Source organism: Acromyrmex echinatior, chromosome 7 (assembly GCF_024713525.1).
Source record: "Acromyrmex echinatior isolate Ae372 chromosome 7, ASM2471352v2, whole genome shotgun sequence".
NCBI lineage: Eukaryota > Metazoa > Arthropoda > Insecta > Hymenoptera > Formicidae > Acromyrmex > Acromyrmex echinatior.
The window spans coordinates 13,260,799-13,282,110 of record NC_141858.1 but is presented as its reverse complement, the minus strand read 5'-3'; the positions used below and the strand labels follow the sequence as shown (position 1 = coordinate 13,282,110).

Genomic DNA, 21,312 nt, shown 5'->3' with positions numbered 1-21,312 from the left:
AAATTTTGAATTATGTGTAAGCTCTATATATATATATATATATATATTTTTTTAAATTGACTTTGATACTTTATAAAAACTTATTTTATGAAAATCGGATCTAGAGACAGTGTGATACGATCATACAGATGATCACATTCGTCATGATGATGTGAATTCGTTCAGACAATATCAAATATATGTGTATGTCATATCTCATTTCTCTAAAACTAAAACTTGCACATGTCTTGTTATAAAATCTCGACATCTCATTTTCTACAAATTGTCTTCTGGGCTCATTAGAGACTAAAATGAAATAATGATTAGCATAGATCACGACGAATGGATCCGCGAACAGTCCGGGACACGTTTATCACTACCTCCTATTATTATTCGACAATCAAACTTCGAAAAACGAGGAACTTGTACATAAATATATTTAGATTAGTCGTAGTATCGAATGCGAATCGTATGTGTGCCATCCCATACCGCACAGAAACTTGTAACAACATTGCTGCAACATTTCAATGTTGCATATTGCAATACAATGTTGCAGAAACATGTTTGCGAAGACTTCTTTTTGCAATATTACTTCAGCAATGTTGCAGCAGTATTTAAAATATTTTCAGTAAGAGACACAAATTGACAAGAGTCATCTTGTCCAAGAAAGACAAGAATGACGTCACTGTATCGATTTGTGCGTCTAGAAAGTTCACTTTGAGTATTAAGACTTGTATATTGACTTGTATAATCCAATAAAGTAAGGACCTAATGGAACATAATGGACATAATGGAAGAATAGGAATTAATGATCACGTTTACACGGCAAACTTAATCGGGTTTCATAATATCGGGTTTCATAATATCGGGTTTCATAATATAGTTATGAAACTGACCAATCTTATAACTATATTCCTTTGAAAAATGGAATGACTGATTAGTTTCTAACTACGAATATTATTAAATCCGATTAATGTCCATTTCCAATATAGATTAATTTTAATCTCAGTTCAATTTATCTTCGTCCTTTTCTAATTTTAAAGATTAGAAAAAGGCGAAGAGTAAGTTGAACCGAGATTAAAGTTAATCTACATTAATAGATTAGTAATAATGTTGCTACATTATTACAATGTTTCTGCAATAATATTGTAAGTATTCCTCCATTGTGCGCAAAACCTATTATTGCATATATATTATGTTGTAATATTGCTGCAACATTACATATCAATATTTTTAAAACGGACATTTTTATGTTGCTGCAATATTTCTGTGCTATATAGGATAAGGGTATGACGTCGATACGGTCGCTCGGATGACGAAAGATCGTGAGGAGGGACGGTGTAAAATACCAGCATAGAATAACTCGGATTTGGACCATGAGGGACGTTCACGAGCATCGCACAATCCGTCGTCGTTGAAGATCATGTCAATTATCGAAAATCGTCTCGAAATTTTTCTCGCAATTTATCGCAGATGATCTACCCAAAAATTAATTTATCCTAACATTAATCGATATCCTAACACTAATCAATAATATAAAAGATTTAAAAGATTTAAAAGATTTAAAAGCGAAAATGTGATTTCTATTATTCAAATGTTAAATCACTAAAATGATTATGATTATAAATTGTTATAAATTCTATAAATTTCACTTCAAAATAAATTAAAAATATAGATATTATATAAATAAGAAATATATACATGAAAAAAATAACACATTCCACATGAAAATGTGGAAAAATATCAGAAGTAATAAATTGAAAGATTATCATTTTTAATGAAAAATAAAAATCCATTTTTGCTTTTGACCTTCCATATATACACAAAAAGATTTTAGATTTTCCTTGCAGTAAAGAGATCAAAACAGAATCAAGCGTCGAACGTATACACATTTAATGAATTTTACGAAATTTATTATTTTATATGAAGTAACATCGGGAAAGACTTCTTCAGCTTCCCCAGGGATGACAACGACGACGAGGCCGACACCGACGGTCTCAAGTGAATGCCCCGCTTCGCCAGCACGTTATTCTATGTGATATTTGGCGACGCGCGGTTTTGGCGGGTTATGTGGCGTAATGGGAATGGGAATGAGAATGATGGTGAGCATGCGGGGGTGGCGGTTCGCCGAGCCAGGAATCCGGCGACGGCGGGAAGTCGGGGTAACCACCGCCACCACCGCTACCACCGCCACCGCCGCCGCCGCCACCGCCGCCTCCACTCGATTCGTTACTCAGATCCGACGCTGGTCCTGGCACCATGCCGCCCGGTCCCCCTGGAATCATACGGTTTGCGTCAGTCGTAAACTTGCGACTCTCGCACTAGAATAGTTTAAGCTCGAGTTTCTTCTTGTCTCAACCCGAGTGTATTATTGACCAAGGCTCATTTAAAATGGGAACTGACATGAGAGCTGAGAAAATTGATAGATTTGAGAGAATCCAAAAAGCGTTACGAAAATCAAAAATCTCTTGACATTGTTGAAAGAGGGTTGACGAAATTGAAGGACTGAAGAAGTTGCGAAAAAATTTAAAAAATTGCGAAATGTTAGGAGGCAGTTTTGGAAGACTTGAAGATATAGAAAGAGAGTAGTAATCTTTCAAAAGTATGTTGCTATAGTAATTGACGTTGGACTTACCGAGAGTGGTATAAACCGAGAGACCAGCGTCCGGCGGATATGGGAACTGGGGTGGTAAGGACGGCGATCTGGACGTTGAGAGATACGGAGGTGTTGTCGCACCCAGGTATCCGCGGGGCGGTCCACCCCCGGCTCCGTTGCCACCACCTGGACTCGCACCCTCGCCATCCAGACCCATGTTCACCACTGTTCCGTAGCTATCGTTACTCAAGTCTGCAAACAGATCGTTTATCTTCATTAGGTTTCAGGCTAGCAATTAGATGGAGAACGCGTATTACATCTTTCAAAGGTATAATATAATATAACATAAATATTCTATTCTTAGAGATCTGCAAAGAAATTAAATATAACGATGTGAATTAGGATATATTAAAAATAGATGACTAAAAAGGTGCTTTCAGTCACGGAAGCTATTTATTTGAAACGAGTGATCATTCTAACGCCGTAAGTTGAAAGTCGAAAGTCGAGCCAGCGACTTGCGGCATCCATTGTATCTGCGTCTCTCAGTACTCAGATGCCTGCTATCCGAGGGGAGGACGATCTCCTCAAATATTCAGGAGATCGCGGAGGCTAACTGCCGGCTCACCGTGTCCGAGATTTCAGGAAGATTGCGGGCCATCCTTGAATTTATGCTCGCTATTACCTGCTCTTACTCGGGAATACTCAGGTACCATATAATACAGCGCTCGTTTAGGTTGTTTCGGAAGTGGCTGATACGATTATTATAGAAATAATTTTGATATATAATTATTTTATATGGGAGAAAGAGAGAGAGAGAGCATCTTGTGAATGATAGCTACCAATTGCATGTGCATATTTTTATATAATATAGCATATATTTACATTGTCTTATTACATTTAGCTATTAAATGTCTTTTTGGTGTAACATAATTTTTTCCAATGCTTTCTAATGTTTTTTTCATTATTTTTTTTTATTGTGTTTTCATATTTATCATTATATCAAGATTTTGTAGTAGAAGTTTATTTGGAATTAACTAGTATTAAAATCTGTTTTTAAGATTAAGCGAACAACAAATGCTAATTTAACTAAAAATCTTTTATTTCCCAAAATTCAATCTTAAGACTTTAATTTGATTAGAAACTTTATTTCAACGTTGAAGGAACCAATTTATTACAAACTATAGTATTTATAGTAATAGAATCGAGATAAATTGTGACACACACCAGAATTATGCTTATCTTTCAATTCTTTCTGTACTTTTTATTGACATTCTTGTATTTATATCAACAAAATGATAATGCAATAATGCAACTCACCGTGATGACCAAAGGTGGAGTCCAAATCTACCTTTAGCTCATCTTTGTCAAGTAGCTTATCATGTCTAGGCGAGTGACCACCTGAACCGGCACCTTTCATACTGCGAAAATATTGCGACCATCTCGTCCTACCAGCATCTTTCTTCAACCTCTTTTCTTTCGCCCTCCTACAAAGACCATATTGAATAATTAATAACAATTACTAAATAGCTAATTCTCAAAAAATTTTATTTCAAAAACTTCCGGAAATAAGATCTAGTATAGATATAGTAGAAATAATACTAATTAAGTATCATAAATACTTAATTTGAACTTAAAAAAAATGATCAAGAAACAATTTTTCAAATGTTTATAATAATTTAGCAAAATATAGGTTTATATAAATCCTAAGTTATTTGAGATATCTCATTGCGTTTAATCGTCAATTATTTTTTCATAAACAATATTTAAAAATTTTATTGATATATTTGGATATCGTGCTAATATAAATAGTGAAAACTTATAATTATATATTAATATACACACACACACACACACACACACACATATATATATATATATATATATATATGATAAATCTCCCACTTTATTACTTTGATATCACGTGTTCAATGGTTGATACTGAACATAGATAAAATAAAAAAAAAAGAATAACTTGTAGGATGATAAACATACTCGTTATGATAAGTACTCGATTTTTTATGATAAATATTCTAACGTCTCATAAATTTCTACTCTCCATTATTGATTCGTTGAATAGTGAAAGAATGTGTATCTTATCTCGTCGCGACAATCTGATATTAATCTCGCATTACGTCAAATATCGATTCGATTTTTCTAGAAAACTACATTGCACGTGTACAATTTTATGAATTTACGTGTTATATAGTATATTTATCTATAGCCATTGATAGGTCTTATTTACTTATCCGTCATGTTATTTTCACGGGCTTTCTAACATTCGCATCTGATAAGCGATTGGGATTCTCCTTTCATAGATAAAAGAATTTTTCGCGACTGATCGTTACTTTCCCTACGACAATATCACGTAGTGCTACTTGAGCGATAAGAGAGAAAAATGTGTATCCACAGTTACAAAGTACAGCGCTTGCGGTGTGTCATGATCTTGGGTATGTTGAATAAAGTTGAGTAAAATTAGCAACACGTATATACAGAAAGAGTGGTTTTGCTGAAATATCTAAAAATTTAACTACACACACACACATACACACACAGATTTGAAAACAAATTTTGCTGGACTACTCAAAATAATTATGTATTACAACATTTTTTTGCAGCATTGCTCATAATGCGAATTTTCTACATAATTATTGTGACGATTCAACAAAATCATTTTCAAATTTACATATACTTAAATATTTGGATACTTTAAATCTGCAATACTACAAAAGCGTTCTTTCCTGTCTAGATTTCAAATTTCATTCGTCAATTTTATTATCATAATCTGTGACTCATTTCTAGGATTTATAAAATCCAGACAAAACTAATGTCTCTACATTATTTGCATTATTAAATGATACATGAAGCATAATTTTCGAATAAAAATTATTTTGGAAATTAATTTTTGATAAAAATTAATTTCTATCATCATTAATTGAATTAAATGTTTTATGTAGAAAGAGATAATATATTCGGGGACGGATGTCTCTCAACATCTCCGAATCTCTTAATTGCTTCCATAAAGGGCTTCGGAAACCATATTACAGACCACATCAGAGCTAATGCAGAATCCTGATGACGAGAGATGAGCCAATGCTTCTCTCTTAATTTAATAATTTCATCAGAATCTAAAATTATCTTTTCTTTTCTAACTTCTCTATCGTGTTCCACCATGAATATTATTCAGTGCGTAATTTTTGTAAGTCCAACTTCCAATTTTTCTTACCTATTCTGAAACCAGACTTGAACGACGCGCATGTCGAGGCCCGTGTCTTGAGACAGCTGTTCCCGCACGTGCCTTGCTGGCTTCGGACTGGTGTTGTATGCCAGCTTGAGAGTTTCGAGCTGCTTTGCTGTGATCGTCGTTCGTGGCCTCTTATTAGGTTGATCACCGTCTATACTTCCCCCATCTGCCAGTTCTGAAGTGCCATATAAATTACATATTATATATCTTGTGGAAACATTTTATTTAATTATTCAATTAATAATATATCTGTTATACAGCCTTGATCATAATGAATAAAGTATCCTAAAAAGTAACATAAACATTGTACTGAACTGCTATAGAAAATTATTTTAAATAAAGAGAGTTACGAGAAATAATTCTTTCTTGAAAATGCTATCTGTTGACAATTTAAAAAAGATTACGTAAAAGTTACTTCTTACCTTTCGCCTTCGCCTGTTCATAATCGGGCTTGCAGACGAGCTTTCTATCTTCCATGAGATAAAATTCGTCACCAGTGTCCAGTTGCCGAGAGCAAAGGGCGCACGAGAAACATGTAAGGTGATAGACGAACTCCTGCGCCCTTCGAACCACCTGCGAAGGTGCCAACCCTTGGCCGCAGCCCGCGCATTTTGTCCCGAAACGCCTGCCACACCAACAACATACAATATTTTCACATTACATTCACACATCAATGACAAAACTATACAGCTGATATGGAATTATCGCGATTCGTCAAATTTAATCGATCGAATGATTCATTATTTTTGTTTTATTTATTCTTTATTCTTATTATCTTTTCTTTATAGTATTAAAATGTGATTAAACAAGATAATTCTGTGATAGTTTAACATTTCAAATAAAAAATTGACAAAAATATAAAAATAGAATTTAGAGATTTCAGGGTTTTAAGAAAAATACAGTTATTGTATTCGTATATATTATAACTGATTTTCTTAAAGATAAAATTAATAAAAACGATCAAAAATAAATTAATAAGAATAACTAGCAGTAAATATTATTATAAATTGTAATAAATGATACATGCTTTTATGTATAGAATTAATTTTATACGTATATAAATCTACATAATCTACATAATATTTTAGAAATATTAATTTGCACGTGTATATGTAATATCGTGATAACAATTATTGGTGCTTACTTGAAGAAATCATCTTTGCAGAACACATGGCCGTTTCTCGCGAAACATTTGTCGGTCAATCTGGCACCACAATCCCGACATGTAAGACACCTTGCATGCCAACACCTCTCCAGAACCCTTAGAACGTATTTATCCAAAATAACTTCCTGACATCCACCACATTTTGGTATCGTGGCTGCAACATATTGATCGATGCAACGGATATAATAAAAAGTATAAAATGAAATTACTATTAATGATAATTATATTAAATTAACACGCACATATTGTGAAAAACAATACAAGCTGCATATACAAAATAGTTTTTGTATTATCTGTTTATATGTATATTAAATTTATTACTATTATTTTCATACAGTTTATTATACATAGATTAAATATTTGTCAAGAGACATCACACTAAACATCAATCTCAATTGCGGCGTAAAAAATATCTATGAATATCTTCAATAATATAAATGCTCTGAAAATATTTTTCAGAATAAAGATGGTCCAACAGAATTATTTTCAGATCTGTAGCTATCTAAATTTTTAGATACTTCAGCAAAATCGTTCTTTCCCGTGAAGGAACTCGGATAATTTTAACAACTTTTGTAGTTATCCACCAAATCGGGACACGATTTCGTCGACACTTACAATGAAGGATCGTTGGGATATGTAGAGGCAGATGATCGAGTTCGAAGGTGGGCTGATCTAGCGGATACATATCGCCTTGTGATATCGCGGATCCGACGCTCCCTGCATTGCTACGTTGTTCTTGACGAACGCTGCGTGATTCCGGACTACTCTGCGGAGTTAGGACGTCGTGCCGCTGCGAACGATACATCCCTTCCAAAGGAAGAGTCTCGCATCCCAACAACTCCAGTCTCATCTTAGTCATACCTGCCGCCCGCTTTAGCTTGTAATCACAGCTGCCGCTATTATCTACGAGTTCCTGCGATTTCAGCGAATGCGGTACTCCATATGAAGCATATCGATGCTTCTTTTTGTTCGAGATTCTCTTTATCAATAAAAGATTCAATGCGATATTTCCTCCTAATGGTTACATATAAGGCACGGTAGAAGGAGAGAGTATCTTTGAAAAATCCAAGTTTCTTAATTGTCTCAGAAATGTATCTAGTGGAAGTAAATTTGCAGACTTTTAAACGAAAAGATCTTCAGATGAATTATTAATTCTTACAAGTCTGTCTTCAACACATCTCATTAAAACTTTCTTGCTGCCTTCCTGTCAACAATCTCCAGAGGCTATTATTGTAAACTCTTCAAAGTTGCTATTGGCATTTAATCCATCTTAATTGCACAGTTTAGTCTTCAATTAGAAACTTGGAGTTCACGAAATCGTACGAAATTCACTCAAACTCCTCAACGTGCATAATCGATATCTTTGATTGGAACTTCACCTAAATGATCATGGATAACATCGACGTGTACTATGAAGCTTGCTATGAAGTTACAATAATCCGAACAAACAAGTCTGACGTATTTCCTCAAGTTTATCTTATCGCATTAACACTTCTATGAATATCGTGACGTAAGAAAGACACTCTCGTAAAGTAACTGTCACGACAAGCACGGTACGAGGATACGCGCACGACTGGTTCACCAGGAACAATGTTGCTTATGCGCACGTGACACTCGTGGGTGTGGCGGCTGATTGGTGGGGCAAATGCCTGGATTATTGGGTGCGGTCGGCACCCACGCCAGCGTCCGGTAGATGCCGATTGGAGGGATGCTCGACCGCCCACCAATATGGCGCACGCCACCAACGCCGTATGACTTCGAGTACCGCGTTGCTGGGGTGCTGTTGAGCGCCCCGAACGCGGCGTGGAAGATGAGAGGATGAGGGATCTGGAGAAACGGAGGAGAGGAGACACCACGTCGTTGATGGTGGACAATATTAATCCTTTTGAACGAAGAGCGTCAAGGTGTCTGTAGTAAGATGCTGGCGAATGTAATCCGATCTTTTGCGTTTACGTCTTTTATTCACGTTGTTAAACGCTACACATCTTGAAGAAGAGGCGCTGAATTTTAGCGTTTGTAGATTGTTATGTAGAAGTATATTTTCATTAATGTGTATTAATAGAAGAAAACGTCATTTAATGGACATTATTCATTGACAGTATTAGACTGTACAGAAAGATAATTGTAATAAGATAACTGTACTCAATAATGTTCTAGGTAAAAGTTGTAATTTTTTATTGAGCTATCAACATTGGTGGTCAGATTCAAAATAAAAAATATTTTTTAATAGTAATTAGAAATATTAAACATTTTTAATATTTACATAAATAATGAAGATTTAATCCATGCAACTATCTAAACAGCAAGTTAAGTCATATATTGGATACAGTTATCTTGAATTTTTTATAATACTGTAATTCCCCATTTTTATGAAATTAATTATTATTAATTAATACTCTCAAGTAAGAAATATATCTTATCTCGCCGTTTATAAAAATTTCGTGAAAGTATATCATTCGTAATGGAAAGTTCAACGTTTATCACGCGATATTATTTATTAAGAATAAATAAAAGAATCATATAAAGCGCATTTATTGCAGTATACATATTGCAGTGAGATGAAAGAAAGCAAAACAGAATAAACTTCATTTCGTCGGATATTAAAAATCCCCCTAAAGTATATCTATATCGTCTACGCTTAATAATTCAACGCTGGTCCATCGCGGCTTATTAATGCGTCGCGGCGGCTGCATTCATCGGAATCGTAGTGCAAAAGAATTCGAGAGTCATCCCCTGGGAGCTCCTTTGAGCTGCTGATTCTTCTCGATTCGGTAAGCAACGTGGAGCGCGCCGTACAAGAAATAAAAGGATAGCATCTGTCTGCGAACGAGGAGCCCAGAGTGAGAGGAGAAAATGAGGAGGAAAAGAAAAGGAGGAGGGAAAGAAGGTAAGAGGACAAAAGGAACTGAGCGAAATTAAGAACAGTCACGAGGGATGAGGGACGCCATTTTATAATCTTGCCCAAGATCATTCACGTATATTTCTTTTGCTCTCCTTGCCCGTCTATCATTTCTGTTTCTTCTTTTTTACCCTCCCTCTAAGTCTGCACGTGCATTCGACTGTACAGATCGATTGCACGCGTATATAAACGCGCACAAATCGTAAAGGCCGTAGTTGTGATTATGAGACGGTTCCTTGATCTCGGTTTACTTTCAATCAGTTATTCTTTATGCTTGACTTACGCATGCGATAAATCAAATGCGACAAAAAGCAAGAAAATTATACTTAAAAAATGATGTTTTTATAAAATTTCTATTTCAACATATTATTTTACAATAAAAATCTATTGCAAAGAAAAAAAGATTGATTCTGACATACATATATCTGTGAATAAAAGAGTACTGTTTTGTATGAAATATTGACAGTATTAATCCATTCAGTTTAGTATGTTCTATAGCGAAAATTATCTCTTTTAGTTAACATTATTCTTCCGTACTGTTAATACATTAAGATTATATTCGATTATATAATAATACATAAAATATGAGCTTCGACTGAAATTAATATCATATATACAGAGTGACTAAATTCTGAGATTTATTTATTTAATACTATTATAATAATTCAATTATTTGTAAATTACCAATGATAATCACTCTACATTTTACTTCGATTTTACTGAAATATCTAAAAATGTAGCTGAATATAGATCTAAAAATAATAATTTTCTAAAAAATAATTTTGTTAAACTATCAAAATGAATATATAGGAAACTTAAACGTGATGAGTAATGCTGCAAAAAATGCAACCAGCTTAAGTGTCTTACTGATTATATTGATAATTCAATTAATAAAATTATTTTATTAATTTATATATACATTTAATTAAACTTTTAGATACTTGAGCAAAATTATTATGTACTACCTACTTTTCAAAGATTCCTTGTGCATATTTTAACTATAATTTTTAGGCCAATACTTTCCAAAGATTGTTAGTTGCGGCTATTTAATTGATCTCTTTCATGGACTTGGCTTTTACCATGAAACAGCCACATGTTCATGCAAACATATTTCACGCATACAGATATAATACGTCGAACTGAGAATTCGCATAAAAGCTTGATCGATCGAAGTGTGATATTTCCCTAATGCATCGCGTCGATCGTTAAATTTTCCACCTGACCACGGGATAACAGATGGTACAGCGTTATTCTATGCGCACGATTGATGCCCATAAAATCTGTCATGCATACGCATCGTCGTTATTACGTCGCCAAAAGGGTGTAAGCCGTGCGGCAAATGAACGTCAGAAATCGTCTGACTCTTATATCAAGTATCGTGTCACGCGAACGCACCAAATATATAAGTATCGCATACAAATCGTATAGAAGATTTGAATTGTTATAGTTATCGCATAAATTTTGAATCAGCTATCTAGCAGATTTTGAAGTTAGTTTTTTAATTTTTTAATATTTCTAACTTTACACTGAGATTTGCATTTTTTATAAAATTTTTCTGCTGTTTATATCAAAATATATATGTATCAAAATATATAAAGCTTATATTTAAAGCTTAAAATTTTCCTGTTTTATCTACAACTGGGGCTCTCCGAATCTCTACAAAGAACTTTAGAAAATAATTTCTGTACAATAAAACTTAGAATTTAAAGTTTATAATAATAAAAGACTAATTTATAAACATTCTTTACAAAGTGCTATATAGTTTAATTTAAAAAAAAAAAAAAGCTTAAAGAAATTGTGTAAAGACTGATTTTATTGCTAGCAACATGATCACCGATTTTTTGCAATTGTCGACACGCCATTGACTTTCCTCTTATAAATCGAACGCGAGGTCTTAATTTCGACAATGATGATCCTCTCTCGAAATCGGCGATGACAAGACGAAGATGTCTTTGCGATTGCGCGACCTCATGACTTCCGTGGGCGTCTTTCTATCCGAGCTTCGATCACGCGAGCCCACCCTTTGTCGGTTCCGTCGCATACACGTCGACACGCCTCCAGAAGTCGTCCGTCACCGTAAAAAGCGTCGCCGTGGGGGGTTATAGGGCGAAAGCTCCTGGAAGGGTGTAAAACGCATCGAACCGCTCGTTTCGCGCATCTACGCCTAGTTCGCGCATTTACAGTCGCGTACAATTTTATCGATATAAAACCTCCGTTTTCCAAGGAAAACCTATTCCAATACATGAGAAGAAAAAAGCTTTTAATTAATTAATTTAATACAACAAACATTTAATGCTCGCCATCAGTAGATATCTTTCTCGTGTGTGCACGATTTTTCTGATATTTATCTAATAATTTATTTCGCAATATATCCACATTAAAGTTAAATATATCTCAATTAAAGTTAAATATATCTCAAATGTCATTATTTCTCTCATTTAGATGGATAGCTTTCCATTCAACTGGTTTCAATCTTCATCGAGAAATACCAGCTGGAATCAATTGTCGCGGTTCTATACTCACAATTAGTGAACGAAGAAGCGACCGCTATGAAATATAAAGGTCCATATACGCGGTACGTTTTTTAATTTAACTTGCTCCAGAGCCAGCCAGAAGAGAAACGGGGAATGGGAAGACCCGCGCGGAGGTAGTCTAACTCAGGGGATACGACTGCATATAATCGAATTTGCACCGGGGAGATCTCTTTCTCTATGGGCGTTTCCATTACGTTGGCGGGCAATAAATTACGCTACCCTTGCCGCGTAAATAGGTTTGAATTTATGCTGCCTGCTTTGCCCCATTTACGCATATGCTTTTTATTCCTCTTCCAACGAAACGGCGAATGTATCGGCGATTCTTTTGGCGAACCGTTTAGTTAAATCGAGTTGTTGCACAATAGATGCAGTTTTGTATTCTTTGGTGAAGAAGAATTAATAAAGACACTGTCATTAAATCATCACGTATAATGCATCAATATTATGTGGCAATATTGTTATACATTGTGCTTGTCAATAATAAGCTTTTATAAGATATATAAAAGATTATTGTTATACTAGTAATCATAATCTCATTGTATGAGATTTTTAAGTATTTTTATTAACCATTCTAAATTCTAAATTACTTGTGTTACTAGAAATCACGATACATAGATGACTCTCGCAAGCATTATTTTTTTAAATTCATTTTTCTTAAATAAATATAATTCATATGTTTTTTTTATTATATTTAGTATATATTATATTTTATTATATTTAAGATTTCTAATAAATCTTTAATATCGTAACAAGAAGTACATCAAATAAAAGTTAAAATTGCTTACTTCATAAATTGCTATTAGATCAATATTATAATTTAATATTTATATACTTTTGCTAATGAGAAGAATTGATGTCTGTATTAGTATCTACATTTCTAAGTATATACTATATTTAATTTAAAATATCGAAATATCTGTAATTCAAATGAATAAAATACATATTAAATTTAAAGTTTCATCAATCGTTTCAGGAGTGTACAATATCAAATTTTAGAAACGTGACTTGAAGAAAATTGACGCGAAAAATTTGACGCGTGCACAGTTTAAAGAGAAGAAATATAATATTTGCCCTTAATTTGCAATGTCGAAGCTCTTCAATTATTTCACTTCGAATTTGCAAACGCAGGTCTAACTCGTGAACGTCCGAGAAAGTTCGACATTCTCGGATCAAGCGTAATCAGTGCACGCAACTTCGTAGACCAGATGCGCGATTGTGCCGATGATGTCGATGTCGAGGAAAAGTGAATCTCATTGAAGGTAGAACATACTCAGGGCGCGGATATCTATATAAATGTGCCACTGGCGAACAAGGAAGAGCGATGCGGAATGAAAAGGGCGCTCGCGTGGGTGCGCCGACATGGCAGAACAAACCGTGAGCACCCTCCTCTACATCCCCGCTTCCTTCTGTCTCGAACCGGGTTCGGGTCTGTAAACCCCGCGAAAGACCCTTTGCAAAGCCCCGTACTATTGTCGTTGGCTCGAGCAAGAGACTTCTCTCTCTCTCTCTCTCTCTCTCTCTCTCTCTCTCTCTCTCTCTCTCTCTCAAGCGTTCCGACGATTAAATGGACTTAAGCGACATACGGGCGCGTATTTGCCCGTTATACTAAACTCGATGCACTTGCGCGCGGAGACCTTTTCACCTCACCTCACTTGGATTTGTTCCTGGCAGGTAAAACACGATTGCAGGACACACGAGGAAAACGTGGGCGGACAAAGGGCTATAAAATCTATTCAAAGAATGAAGTTTTGTACCGCGTTTTGATTTCATTCAACTAAATTTTTATCTTAACGTTAATTCTAATCAACATTGATATTATCCTCCAATTGATTTTGATTAATACACTGAAAAAAAATCTTAATTTCAAAGAAATATCTCTTTGCTCGTATTAAAAAAAATTATTTCTTTGAAATTAAGATTTTTAATTAATTTTTTTTTTTCAGTGTATAATTAGAGTTAAAATTATAGTTAATATATTAGTATTTATTTGTCAGCTGATGCCAATAATAATTCAATATTAACTAGGGAATAGTTTATTTCGCGACTGAGGTATAAAAATACTTTAGGTGATCGTTCGCAAAAAATCAAGGTTACTTTCGGATTAAATAATTTTGCGACACAGCCAAATTTTAATGCGTCAGTTTGAAAAATAACGCGATTTGTGCTTCGCCAGAGTTTCATGGTGCGGGTTTAAAAAGATCCGCTCATAAATACGGAACTCGCGTGCATCGAACGAGGAAGATTCCGATCGGCAATAAAACGAATCCGACGTGCCTAACCAACGATATTAATAAATCCAATATCTTCCGACCGATAAAATGGCAACCGAGCCGTCGCGCATTCGTCTCCATGCCCCACCATCCGTCCGTGTCCCCGGTCTTATAAACAGTTGGCCCGTTCGTTGTACACGCATGGAATCGTCGGAAATTGTGCAAATGCGTATAAAATACGCACAATGTGTCCGCGGAGCCGCGTAATACGTGTTGCGGCTCACAGACCTTCGATAAAAAGGCACCAGATACCGAATCGCCCTTCTTCAGATGATCGGCGCAGCGTTCTCGTTTCGAGAAAATTATCATTAGTCGAATTATCAGAAGCCATAAATTTTATGGCACATTTTCTATATTTTGTTACAACACATTTAAAAGTTGAGTAATTTTAACTTTTATCCGATATTTTTTTTTTTCTCGTTAATTTGACAAGAATTTTGTCTTGTGTTAACAATCGTTGAGATCATTGAGACGAAGTAATAATATTAGAAGTAAAGAAAATATCAGAGTATTGAATTTTAACAATAAATATCTTTATAGACATTTAATAGACATTTTTTTATTACATTCAAATTTTATAGACATTTTATAGACTTTTTTTTATTACATCCAGTTTGGATATGCCATATATCATACATATATTATACAAATTTAATCCAATGTGCTTTATCTGAAAGATATATCGAGAAAATGGTCTGTATATTGATTCATTTTTTATTATATAAACAACTTTGATCTCCTTTTTGGTGCCAATTAAAACCAGAGGGAAGAATAATCGAACTCGAAAAAGACATTAGATATTACAGAGATATTATAATAATAATTTATATGCGAACCTGAGAAACCTGTCAAATCACAGCGTCATCGGCTATAATCGTCAACCGTATTATCAAAGTAACGGGGTTTACGTTTTATACGAATAGAGCAAGTGCTACATAGAATATACGAGGGTTCCCTCGCATGAGAAGATGGTACCCCATACGCATTATTTATGCGCACCGCCCATTGCGTGTCATGAGATATACACGCGCGCGCGTGCTTCGATCCACGCATATGGGGACATTAGCTACCCCATTAAACATTTTATCCGCACGCTCTTTCGGTAAGAAAAAAAGGATGTGATCGTACCTGGATGGATTCGCCTAGCGAATCCATCACTTTGTCGATACGCAGGGGAGTCAGAATGACGCTTACAAATTGTGCGAATCATACGCGATACGTCAAATTTAATCAGAGATTTTTTAATTTAGCAGTCTTATACTCTAACTTTCTTACAGAAATTTCAACAAGAAGAAATTTCTACAAGAGAGTGAAAATACAATCACTTTTCAAAAGAAAGAGTAAAAATATTTTACCTTTTGAAAAAGTGTGATTATTTTCTTTTTTAAATTTTCACTTCAAAGGAATAAAATCTCACTAAAAAAAGTGAGATTTTAAAAAGAATGAAGATCGTTTTTTTCAAGAAGTATAATATTTTCACTTTTTTTCAAGGGTGGTTCCATTTTCACTCTCTTGGAATGAGATTTCACTGCAAGAAATTTAGAGTAACATTTAATTTTTCCTACACAGAAATTTTAGATTTGTAGGAAACTTTTTAGAACGTTAAATTTAAATTTTTTCAAATTTAGATATTTTAAAAAGTCAATAGATACCACCATCCAACAAGAAGTTCTGTGGTCTTCAATGTTTCTTTTACTAGAACAGCGCGTTGTGTTAGACAAATTTTATTGGTTAATGAAAAAAGAAGAATGAGTCACGTAATGTTTAAAAATAGAAAGTCTCGCACTCGTTTTGAATTGTACAAATTTTTCTATTCTAAATAGACGCGTTTTGCATTTTATGCAATGTGCTTTTTATCTATTCTAAATGGACTTTGTCTGATCGATGACGTTCCGTTTACGATCGTAGTACTCATTTTTACTGGCGTCCGCTTAACCTACTTCTGTAAATCGTAACGCTTACGAATGATCACATAATAACACATATAATAGAAATATCCACACATTTACATGCACGCACGCACGTCCACCTGCGCTTCCGCACGTCTGTAATGTCGCTCGGAGTATGTGTGTTACGAGTTAGAACATTTAGCGAGTACATTAAGGAAATTGCGTGGACTCTTTGCACCGCGCCCTGCCACAGACTACCTCTCATACTCGCTCGTATTAAAACACACACGAAGAAAGCTTTAGCGACTAGAGATAGTTTTTTCCGAAACAGTGTCTCTCAAAACCTTTAAAAGTTTAAAACAAATTAAAGCAAACTGAAGAGATTGAAAAAGGTCAGAGCACTTTCGTTTCTTATTCCATTAAAAGTGATTCTGAATGGATTAATGAATCTGAATAAAATGCTAGATTTTTGTCAATAAAGATATCAAGCTGTCAGTAGTTTCCAAATTACTTTTTTTCCAAAAGAATAAAAACGCTAGATCGAAATGGATAATATAATCTCTCTTTCTTTATGACATCTAGACATTGTTTTTGCTTTGTCTGTTTAGACTGACTTCCTGCTAGCTACATGACTACTTCTATCGTTTGTTCCACTTGAGAGACTCTGCCCTCGGTTACGAGGAAACGTGCCCGCACCCTTCGGCGCATCAGTGTAAGTAAGGTGGTGCAGATAGAAAAAGAAGAGCACGCTTGGATGCTGTATCGTGTGGAGACGGAGCGCACGCGTGAGGGCGAAATGAAGGGAGATAACAGGCAGGAGGGGCCTAGAGAGAAGACAGAGGGCCAATGGGGCGGAGAGGAGAGTCGTGGATCCAAGGGTGGAAATGGGCTGCTCTACCAGACCCCGGGTGAGACAAGTAGGGTCAAGTGAACTAAAGCGAAACTACCGGAGACGGGAGTGTTAAGGGGACAATATACCGTTCTCGCGCCGGGGGGAGGGGGGGGGGGTGAGTTGAAGATGGGTTTAATCTATTACCGGGCGACTCGGGCCAAGTGGCTTCTTGTTACACGCTCGTTTGAACGAGACCGACTCTCTAAACTGATCCGATAGAAAACCTGGCGGATTTCAACGTGGACGAACGTATAGATGATCTGACATCTCCGAAGTACATCGGATGAGAAATGAACGTTCCTACAAAGAAACTTTTACGCAATACGAAAAGCATATGAATTATTACAGCCCTGTAAAAGAGTCTGCACAATGATTTGATGCTCGATGGATTAACTTCTTCCGGCATGTTCATGGATTAATTTTTTTTTTATTCATAACTTGCTGCGTAATTTCAGAACGATTCAAAATTATTGTTATACGAAAAATACAATTTTGGTGAAGTATCTAAAAAATTAGCTAGATTCGGATAATTTTGTCGGACCATCAAAATAATTATTCTTTTCGCACAATCGCAAACAATTAGTCTTGCATAGAAAGAACGAGTTTGCTGAAGTATCGAAAAATTTAGCTAGATGCAAACCTGAAAATAATTTTGTTGGACTATCAAAATAATTATTCAAGAAAATATGATGAGCATTGCCACAAAAAGTTTTGACGTTCTAGTAACCAGTTTAAGTGTCTTATGTGATATAATTTTGTGTTAAACGTAAAACTTTAAAAAAAGTAAATTAATATATGAAAAGTCAACGTATAATATTTTACGTTTGATTCATTTGTCGAAGTTTGTTTTCGCATTCATGGTACGTTGATTTAATATTCGGAGCCGGAAAGGCAGATGTCTTTAATACCTCTATTATTTCGCCTTTTTCCTTTCTCGATTGACGAATCATTCTCACCAGGATTCGTAAGCGAAGCGCGACGTCGCTCCTACGCAGATACGTTATTTCCGGAAAAGGTCAACGAAGCCGGAAATCAAAGGGCCGCAAGGTGCTCGACGTAGCGGGACGTTATTAATTTATATTTCTCGGCTCGCCGAACGCAGCTGCTTTTACGACTTTGTTTTTATGAGAATAATTGTAATTACATTATACTCTTTAAAGTTAAAATATTATGTAGATAATCCTTTTACTAAAATATTATTTAAATATTATTCTTTTATAAGATTTCATTTTAATTTTATATCCTCAGCATGAAATAATTTTACTTTTATTAATTACTTTAGATTTTTTAATAGATATATAAAAAATTAAGTATTTGAAAATAATCAATAAAAATATAAATGTATAAGTAAGTTTCTGAACGTAATGATTAATGTAATATATATATATATATATATATATATATATATATATATATATATATACATAGTTTCTTTAAACGAACAAGTTAATAATAGTGTCTATTTTATTGCATTAAATTATTTCTTCTAGAGCGGGATTTCCTTTTAAGAATACAAAAAAATATATCATTTATTGGATGCATTCAGAACAACAACCAGTCACTGAGCGCTCAGTGAAGCTCTTTCATCTGATTGGTCTGTATTTTAGGATCTAATGGAATCAAATGGAACAGCTCACTGAGCACTCAATGAATGGTTGTCGTTCAGAATGCACCCATTGATATGTTTTTCTTGTAAACCAAGAGAAACCAATTTTGGAAATATAGCATATCAAAATCCGAAACTGCTAAAAAATTATACTAATTCCAATACCAAAATTTAAGTTATAGTTTTCTTCATGTATATTAAAAAATTCTTGATAAGAGAGAGAGAAGAATTACATCAGTTAAAATATTCTGTATCTTGTTTTTAGTAAGTGCACTTAATTTAAAAAATTATAGCGCAAAATCAATGTTCCATTCAATCCTAGTGGACTGAATTTGACGTATAAGATTTGTTGAGATTCGTGGCCCGAATCTTCGTTTCGAAGTTCTGCAATGAAGTTTGTCGCGCGAAATGCGTGTAACGAAAGATTCGTTTCGATTCTCACATTATATCACCAGCGCACGTCCCCAGAGATAAGTAACAGGCCGAGGGAATTCGCCTGGGAGTTATGGGAACGGCACGACAAACACCAAACCCAAGAGTATCCGATGTACGCGCTAGCATATTGCGCCGGGAAACCCATGGGGTCTTCCGTGCCAGGAGTCGAGGTCGAGCGAAAGGAAAAGAGTGGGACAAACTATCGCGGGTGGCGAGGTGGATCCGCTTGTGGGGTTCCAGTGTACGTGCGAGCGACGTCACCACGGCCAATTGTCGCGATCGTCCATAGTCTTGCATTGTACTTGACACACCATTCAATGACGACACCCGCGAGTCCATGTTGATGAGAGCCTATAACGCCTCGTTTCAGCATCTTCTTTCAGCCTGCATTGGTGCTTTATCATGTACAATGCGTGAAAACAATCTTGAATTATACTGGAACTTTAAGAATAGTTTCCTATAAAGCAAAGTTTGAGATTTATTAATGTTCGTACTTATTGGCGCTTTACTTTGTTTTGCGCCAAAACTTTTTAAGATTCTTATTCGTTCACCACTATTATTTCAGATTGTGACGTTAGAAGCGAGAAAATACACAATAGAGATTCTTGCAAAGAAAATTATTAATATGGAAATATGTTTTAATAAAACAATACTTACAATCGGCAGACTCGACTTGTAAAATATATCGAAAACTCTCCTTATGTTTATAGTTAATTAATAAGTAATCAGATAAGTATCTGAAAATAAAAAATGAAATAAACTACTGACAAATTGTCTTGATAATATATAGAAATAAGCATAATTTAATTTTTCTCTAAAACAAGAAAATTTTTATACATTTTATAAATCTATTTTATCGATTGACAATTTTGTTTTATTTGTTTTCAAATATAATTTGCAAGAATTTTTAATGTATGTTTTCTCGCTTCTAACGTCATAATAGTAGTAGTAAGTGAACAAAAGTCTTAAACTCTTTCTCAGATCAAATAAGTAGTTCCTGATTTTATTTTCAATTGACTCAAAAATTATTAGCATAATATTTTAGCTACAAAAATACTAATTGTAAATTAATCGAAAAAAATTTGTTAATCTATTAATTAATGGTTGAAAAGAAATCTGAAATTACGGTTCAAAACAAACTACACGTATTAGGATAAAATCGAATAAATCTTTACAATGCTGCGTAGCATCATTTTATTTTTCTCATTGGAACAATTAAATGCTGTAACATTAATAGCAACGTTAGGCAGAAGCTTGGAAATTGGCGGTATCTTGCAAGACTCTCGTGCTTGTTCCTTCCCCGCATTAGATGCTTACTTTCCGAAAACTATATAGATTACAGGTGTGGACTGCAAGAGCTGAAATCAGTGAATCGCTGTAATTATCGGGAATATCGCATGCCACGCGTACGTTTCCACGCAGCGAATAGCCAGCGCGGGAAGACTCGGTTGCGCGCGTTTCAGGGACTAGAGAGTTCCTGAAGCGAACCCCCTGGATTCCCTCGGGAAATCAACGAGGCATGAGACTTCGTTGGATCTCGGTAGGTAGGTAGAAGCGCGCACATCGACCGACGTGCACGTGCGCCTGAAACACGCGTGCCAGCTTTTACGACCGTTGACAGTAGCACAGCTCTGTAGCACACCCTCGTTGTTCCTGCCGAACGACCGCTGTCAAGCCAGAGAGACCGAAGGTGAAATCTGCCCTTGTCCTAAATTTTTGTCTTTCAATCGAGTCGAACGTAGATTTACACTTGAATATTATGTGATGGCGAACATCTAGAAATATCTCTCTTTGGAATGTCTTAGA

The 21,312-nt window shown here is 35.1% G+C and overlaps 1 protein-coding gene across 1 annotated transcript; it reads right to left on the bottom strand.

The window, feature by feature from the left end:
- Positions 1–596: 596 nt before the first annotated feature.
- Lim3 (Lim3 homeobox protein) lies at positions 597–8,510 on the bottom strand. Its single transcript, XM_011066525.2, has 7 exons — positions 7,597–8,510; positions 6,961–7,135; positions 6,239–6,441; positions 5,799–5,991; positions 3,893–4,059; positions 2,615–2,827; positions 597–2,254 (listed from the first exon to the last, which is right to left on the bottom strand). The coding sequence occupies exons 1-7, from the start codon at positions 7,838–7,840 to the stop codon at positions 2,046–2,048; spliced, it is 1,404 nt and encodes a 467-aa protein (XP_011064827.1). The 5' UTR covers positions 7,841–8,510; the 3' UTR covers positions 597–2,045.
- Between the last annotated feature and the right edge of the window lie 12,802 nt (positions 8,511–21,312).